This window comes from Pinus tabuliformis, chromosome 4_1 (genome assembly GCF_031772625.1).
Source record: "Pinus tabuliformis cultivar Carrire ecotype Pingquan chromosome 4_1, CPIR1, whole genome shotgun sequence".
NCBI lineage: Eukaryota > Viridiplantae > Streptophyta > Pinopsida > Pinales > Pinaceae > Pinus > Pinus tabuliformis.
Window position 1 is genome coordinate 510600245 of NC_142303.1, and position 7443 is coordinate 510607687.

Consider the following 7443-nt stretch of genomic DNA (forward strand, 5'->3'; position numbering starts at 1 on the left):
TCTGTCTGATCAAGATTCACTCAATTCTCTCGTTTTCCAGACAGGAACATGCTACAGATAACCTTTGATGTGGCATCGCTAATTTTAACGCTGAAGACAAGAAGTGACGTAAAAGTAAAGTAATGGCCAAAGAAAAAATGGAGTGGTTTTCTCTCGGAACTTAGCGGACCGGTGAACACGGCAAGATTTGGATTTGGACAAGAAACTTGAACTTTTAGAAATGTCGTTTCGAATATGGAATGTTAAATTCATAACGCACGCTTATCACTTTAATATTTTGAGCAGGATTGTTAAGAAGTGCTTAAAGGCAGCGGTATTTAAGGCTCAGGTGGAATCATCCTACTTTTCACTGTTCTGGTTGGAATTCGGCAAACCAGAAACCTATTGGTTAATGTATTTAAATCGTTTCACAAACCATAAACATTTAAATCGATTCACAGATCATATTTTTAAATCTTTAAGAAAAAGTTTGCCATTAGAGAAGTTCTCAAGGGTACATAATCATATTGGCCTAGGATTGGACAGTTGGATTGGTAAAGAACAAATTTCCACATTTGTGTAAATCATATTTTATAATATTTACTTCTTGTTATTAATTTTTACAGTTTATAATATTAATAATTTTTTGGATTTATAATATTAATTTTTTGGATACAAAAACTTATCCAATGTCGTAATGTGATAAAAATTATCCTATCTCAACACATTACATTGCAATTTATTCAATGTCGTAAAGAACAATTATCTACATTTGTGTAAATTATATTTTATAATATTTATTTCTTGCATTTATTAATCTTTAGAGTTATTAATATTAATAATTTTTTCGGTTTATAATATTAATCTTTTGGGTATAGAAATTTATCCAATATCGTAATGTGATAAACATTATCCTATCCCAACACATTACATTGCAATTTATTCAATGTCACATTGTAACATTGAATAAATTAAAATTTAATATTTTGGTTTATAATATTGGGTTTAGAGTTTAGGCTTTATTTTGTTTTATAATACTGGGTTTAAGGTTTATAATTTTAAGTTTTATAATAGTGAGGTTTATAATATTAATTCTATGGTTTTTAATCCGTTAGATTTATAAAATCTATCGTAAAGTTTATAATCTCTTGGGTTTATAATATAAATTCTAGTGTTTCATATTATCCCTTGAGTTTTTAATATTAATCCTTTGGATTTATAATTAGGGTTTATAATATTAATCTTAGGGTTTATAATCTTAGAGTTTACAATATTAATCTTAGGTTTGATATATTAATCTTAGGGTTTATAATCCTTTGGGTTTATAACATTAATTCTTGGGTTTAATATGAATCCTTTAGGTTTATAATCCACAAGGTCGTCCAAGATCAACATGATTAGAATTGTCAGCCAATGCCTACCAAGGTCAATGTCTCAATAATGTACTACATTGCAATTTCCCTATGGCAAACATCATTGCAGTGTGGCAAGCATCATTGCAGTGTGGCAAGCATTGTCACAGTGTGACAAATAATGTGACAAGCATTGCCACAATGATACATTTATATTGCAATTTATTTAATGTGACATTGCGACATTGAATAAATTAGAGTTTAATATTCTGGTTTATAATATTGAGTTTAAGGTTTATAATCTCAAGGTTTAAAATGTAGGGTTTATAATATTAATCCTAGGGCTTATAGTATTAATCATAGGGTTTATAATCACTCAAGTTTCGAAATAAATCCTTCGGTTTAATATTACTCCCTTGGATTTATTATCTTTTGAGTTTATAATATTAATACCTTAGGTTTATTAATCCCTTTTATAATATTATTAGTCCAATAGGTTTACTAATCCTTTAGTTTTTAATACTAATTCTAGGTTTTAATGTTAATCCCTTAGGTTTACAATCCCTTGGGTTTATAATATTAATCTTAGGGCTTATATTCCTAAAGCATAATATTAATCCTAGGGTTCATAATTTTAATCCTAGTGTTTAATATTAATCCCTTGGGCTTATAATATTAATTATCCATTAGATTTATTATATTACTGTTATATATTAATTAATATTAATATTATATGTTAATATCAATGTTATTAATATTAACTTAACATTAATATAATTTCTGTATTCAAGCTTCTGTGATCCATAATGAATTAAACAAAGTCTTTCGGTGAAAATCACATGAGAAAACTTTTTGGTGACGCGTTTCGAACCAACAAGTGTGGTTCATCCTAGTGCAATTCATCCTGAGGACCACGATGAACCACACTTGTTGGTTCGAAACGCGTAGCCAAAAAATTTTCTCATGTGGTTTCTACCGAAAAACTTTGTTTAATTAATATAATTATTAATAAAATATTAGATTAATATATACTATAATATCAATATAATAACCATAAATATATTATATACCACTAATATATAAATATACAATATATTTATATAGTTATTAATAATTGTGGTTATTTATATGATTATTAATGTTATTATTCATAATATTAATGTTAATATTATTAATGTGATTATTATTGTTAATATTAATATTGGTATTGATTTTATATGTTAATGTTATATTTTAATTTGAAATATAATATTATATAATGATATAGTATTATATTAATATATAATATAATATTAATATAACAACCATATATATATATATATAAAATATGAATATATATATATATATATGAATAGTTATGATTATTTATATAATTATTAATTATGAAAAATACTTAGTTTTTAACAATATACATTTAATAAGCGCCATGGGGGTTGGCGGCGAGTTGGTAATCACATTGCGGTGAAGTTCGTTAGAAAGTAGGCAAGTTGGTAATCACATTGCGGGTGAAGTTTGTTAGAAAGGCGGGCTCCATACTGAAGGTCATGAGTTCAAATCCCCGGACTAACCCGGAAGCTGAAGCTGTGGAGAGGGGCGAGCACAGTTTCCCAGGCGTTATAGTGGTAGCGGTCAGAATCGACCCCGTGTTACGCGAGTTGCGAGGCTGCTCCAGTTACCAATTCCTCTGTAACAAGAAAACAATATATACTTAATAATTATTGGTGTGGTAAAGATATATTTATTTAAATATATCAATGACATTTATTAATGTAGTTGTAGATATGCTTCATGGGCTATATCAACCTATATAAACCAATATGGTTTTACTAGTTTAAATCTTTTAAAAAATAAATTACAATGGAACAGTTCTGAAGGTTACATAATCATGTTTGCCCAGAATGGTACAGTTACTTTTTAACGGTCAGACTCGGACCAAAAAAATCGTGTCGGATATAGCACTTGATTAGTCTGCCGAGGCGGCAGATCCCACAAGAAGCAGAGGGCCCGGTTTTGAGGAAATGGTGTTCCCATAGCTATTTGTATTAGGAGTTGTCTATAATGTGATTTTTTGGAGATTTTTAATTGCATATTTAGATTCAGCACCCTGAAAAACCCTTTGATTGTGCAGAAACTAGCTATCAAACTTGTGATTCCAATAAATTGCTGCCGGATTTTAACCGGAAAAACCCACCAAAAAAATTCCAAAAAATCTCGACAACTGCTTTGTATTATTCCTCATGTTCAAATAATAAAGATCTAAGAACTGCGCCACAGCTGCAAACATTACACAAGTTTTCTTCGCCTTTCCTGGAAGCTTCGTGTGACTGCGAGAAAGAGGAGCAGCGAGGTCTTTATTTTTCATTCGTCATTGGGAGTGCAACCACTTAAAATCTGGGATAAAATTGATGGTAGAAGGCGTTGTTACAGTAGTGATGGCTGAGTTAATGAGGAATGCAACCATCTCGGGAGTAATGTAGTTGTTACTGCACGTGCGGCAGAAGCGAAGTATAACAACAATGGTTTATTAAATAGAATCGTGTGAGCTTTGGTGGTTCGTTGAGAAACTATTTTTCTGAGGAAGGGAGCTTCACATCCGAACTGAAAATGGCGTTGGCGTTTAAAGAGCAATGCAATGAGGAAAAGGGTTTACCATCTTGGCTTCGGAGTGTAAATGGCGTTGCTAAGCGGCCAGTTGCAGAGTTTATACCTCGGCTGGATCTCTCCTCTGTTGGGAGAAGTTTTAATTGCATTAATTTATTCCCCAGCCAGTCTGGTTTTGGATCCCCAATCGCAGTCATGCCGGGGACGGAGGACGGCATCACTTCGTCGGATGATGATCAGGATGGTTGTTCTTGCTTTGTGACGAGTTTCAGGTGTGGAATTGTATTTGGTAGAATTACTAGCTGCGCTCTTTTTTTAAAGCTAATTCTTGTGATTAGGTAGGTTTGCTAGGCTTATTTTATATCACAGAGAGATTTGAGTATATTCAATATGGAATTAGATAAACTTAGATATATATGATATCATATAATTTTATATAAAATAATTAAAAATAATCTTATATGCACATCAAAAATTTTCATCCCTCTAAAACTCATAGCTCATGTTATATCCTGACTTAAAATGGATTATTTTGGATTATTTTGAAATCCAGCTCCGCTGCATCCACAATTCCGAGTAAGAAATCAGGTGCGCAATTGACAATTTTCTACGGTGGAGCGTTGAACGTGTATGACGATATTCCTGCTGATAAGGTATGGGTATTGAAATTCAAACGGTTTTGGGCTAGAGAAGGACTGTAGATATTGGCTGGACATAGATTTTGTTATGATGACATCTGTTTGGTTAAACAGGCAGAAGCCATTATGTTAATTGCCAGCAGTGGAAGCTATTCCAGTTATCCCGACAATGGAGTCCAGAACGGCCCATGTGGATCGCAGACTGAGCAGAAAACAGCCCTTCCTGTTGTAAAGTTATCGGACAGAACAGCGATCCACCACCAACCTGCTAATTGTCCTGCTAATTGCAAGGTGCACATAGGTACGCCCAAGGCCACCAATTATGGATGAGGTCACAAAATTATATAATCTACCTTTAGATTTAAGGGATTTTGTCCCATGTTCGTATATAGCATTAATGTTAAATTTGTGCACATAAATTAGTATTAAATATGTACTCATAAATTCAATCTGATATGTCCACATAGAACTAATTAGTAATAACATCTATTAATCTAACCCTTTATAGTGGCATGCAAATTCCTTGGAAACAATATTACTAGTTCCCTATAGAAATATAAGTGACTTGATTTCTGATCATGTCCATTTGGGAATGGCGTCTTCATCAGATCCTCCAATAACGAGGAAGCATTCTCTGCAACGTTTTCTGGAAAAGCGAAAGGAGAGGTACCATAACAGCTTCATATTTGCCATTCTTTTCTGTACGCCACTGAATCTCACAGCTCAAAACTAAAAATGAAATGGTTATCTTCTATTGTGTTGTGCAGGGTTAATGCAATTGCGAAATCTCCATATAAGGCAGCCGAAAAGGACAATACTAACCCTCAACAACGTCCATCGTTATCACCGTCTTTTTAAGGGCCGCACTTGACTTCTCCTTCATAATGCCGTCCTCCACCATGGAAATCTCTTGTATATTTTTCAAAACAGCAATTTACTACGCACGGCATATTCCCAATATTCACTGCTATCTATATGCTTTAGTATCGATGACCCAGTACTGGTTAATGCAGATGGATGACCACTATCAGCTTTGTTGCAGTGAAGGGATAAATAAAATTAATATACGTTTGTGTTGGATTTGGGCCGTATTTAATATAAATATGAATCACCTAGAGACAGGTTTCTTTCAATTTTTTTACAGATGTATGACTCTTGCTGTCACGTTACAGATATACAGAGATATTTACAAATCCGGACTCTGCACGTTCCGTTTATTTTAAATATTTCTACCTGTAAATTGATCAGGCGATGATGGAATTTTTGCGATTCTACATTTTTCAAAAGGATGATTCATGACATCGTGTTTTTAGCACATATTGTTTATTAGGGTTTCGATTACATCAAAACCCGGAAGGATTTTTAAACTTTTAAAACATTATTATTACCTTATCTACTAGAGTGGGATATGCAAATCAGGAATTAATTTTACGCCAAAGCTAATTTCATATCATTTTAGTTTTTTCATCCCCAAAAATATTAGATAATAGTAAACTTAGAAACCATTATCATTATTTTTGAGAGTCCCAGAATAAATCCAAAAATAACAATTAATCCCCATAAAATACGAAAATCCAAGAAAAGCATAATTAATCTTTCAAAGAAAATCTAAAACGTCGAAATTAATGTTGGACTGAAAGTTTGATTGCTATTTAAACAGAAAGTTTGGTTGCTATTTAAATATTTTGAGTTGCCATTGGATCTCCTTCGACGACAAAATCAGGAATCTTTGAAATTTGTCCTGAGTTGAAGTCTACACAAAACTGAGTTGGAGTCTACAGAAACCTGTGACATATATTGGAGTAATTCTTATCATCTGAGAAATGAAGTAAGTTAGAAATATATTGTTGTAGGGATGAAATTTATTGTAGTAATATTGTAAGTTATAAAAGAGGCATGTTGTTCAATAAATATTGTTAACTTATAGTTTTAAAAGACGCAGGTTGTTTAGTAAATCTTGTTATAGGGGATGTTATAATTTAATGAATTTCATCTTCTAAAATTTATTTATTTCTCATGTATTCTTGCTTTTTGTTATTCAAGTCTATTTGTATGTGTTTGTTTCGACCTATTAAATCCAACGATATATCCTCCTTACTATAGAAATAAACTATGTGTTTGTTTCTACCTATTAAATCCAACGATATATCCTCCTTATATAGAAATAAACTTCTTTGATATATTAGAAACGAGATGGATCAATTTGAGATTAATTTTGAAAACATAAAATATAGTGTTTGGCCCGAAAGATGCTTCTTTTGCAACCACATTTTTCTATAAGCGGGAGATAGAGGGGTTTCGGAGATAAAGGAATGAGGACAGGAAGAGTCTGAATTACATTACTCAACAGCTCAAAGAATCATTCCGTCCATGTGCAGAGTCAAATGAAGAAAGGAATATAGTACCCAAAAAAACAGTCAGAAGACACTACAGTAACATGTACGGAGTAACTTGATTCGTCGATGGATTTAATCTTTGCCATTAATATTTAATGCTAAATAAGGGGGACTTTTGTTTGGAGTTCTACTTACGTTTTGATTTATTAACTGGTTATTCATTATATAATTTATTTAAAAAATTTTGAGCCATTTTAAATGATTTACAATTTCTTAATTAGCAAAACAAAAAACCTAATTCACAAATAATAATATCATTGGGAAAAACCAAATCTATCCACGAATTAATGGACTCAGTAAACACAGTATTAAGTCTGAATTCCTGTAAAGAAGTTGAAATTTGATATTATATTTTAAAAAATCATTTGTATTTCTTAAAAAATTTCAAAGTTTATCGACATACTTTGTCAAAATGAATCAAAATTTGCCAAAACATAATTCATAAATAATAATATCATTGGGAACAAGCAAATTTGT

The 7443-nt window shown here is 31.7% G+C and overlaps 1 protein-coding gene across 1 annotated transcript; it reads left to right on the forward strand.

Annotated features, from left to right (window-relative positions):
- The first annotated feature begins 3511 nt into the window (after positions 1–3511).
- Positions 3512–5703, forward strand: LOC149176798 (protein TIFY 10b-like). Its single transcript, XM_089423196.1, has 5 exons — positions 3512–4204; positions 4486–4585; positions 4685–4871; positions 5179–5236; positions 5338–5703. Exons 1-5 carry the CDS (start codon positions 3936–3938, stop codon positions 5426–5428), a joined length of 705 nt encoding a protein of 234 aa, XP_089279322.1. The 5' UTR covers positions 3512–3935; the 3' UTR covers positions 5429–5703.
- The last annotated feature ends 1740 nt before the right edge of the window (positions 5704–7443 follow it).

Coding starts and splice junctions, on each gene's coding strand:
- LOC149176798 (XM_089423196.1), top strand. CDS start 3,936: ATGGCGTTGGCGTTTAAAGAGCAATGCAATGAGGAAAAGGGTTTACCA. Junction 4,205..4,485: donor TGCTTTGTGACGAGTTTCAG/GTGTGGAATTGT, acceptor TTTGAAATCCAG/CTCCGCTGCATCCACAATTC. Junction 4,872..5,178: donor TAATTGCAAGGTGCACATAG/GTACGCCCAAGG, acceptor CGTCTTCATCAG/ATCCTCCAATAACGAGGAAG.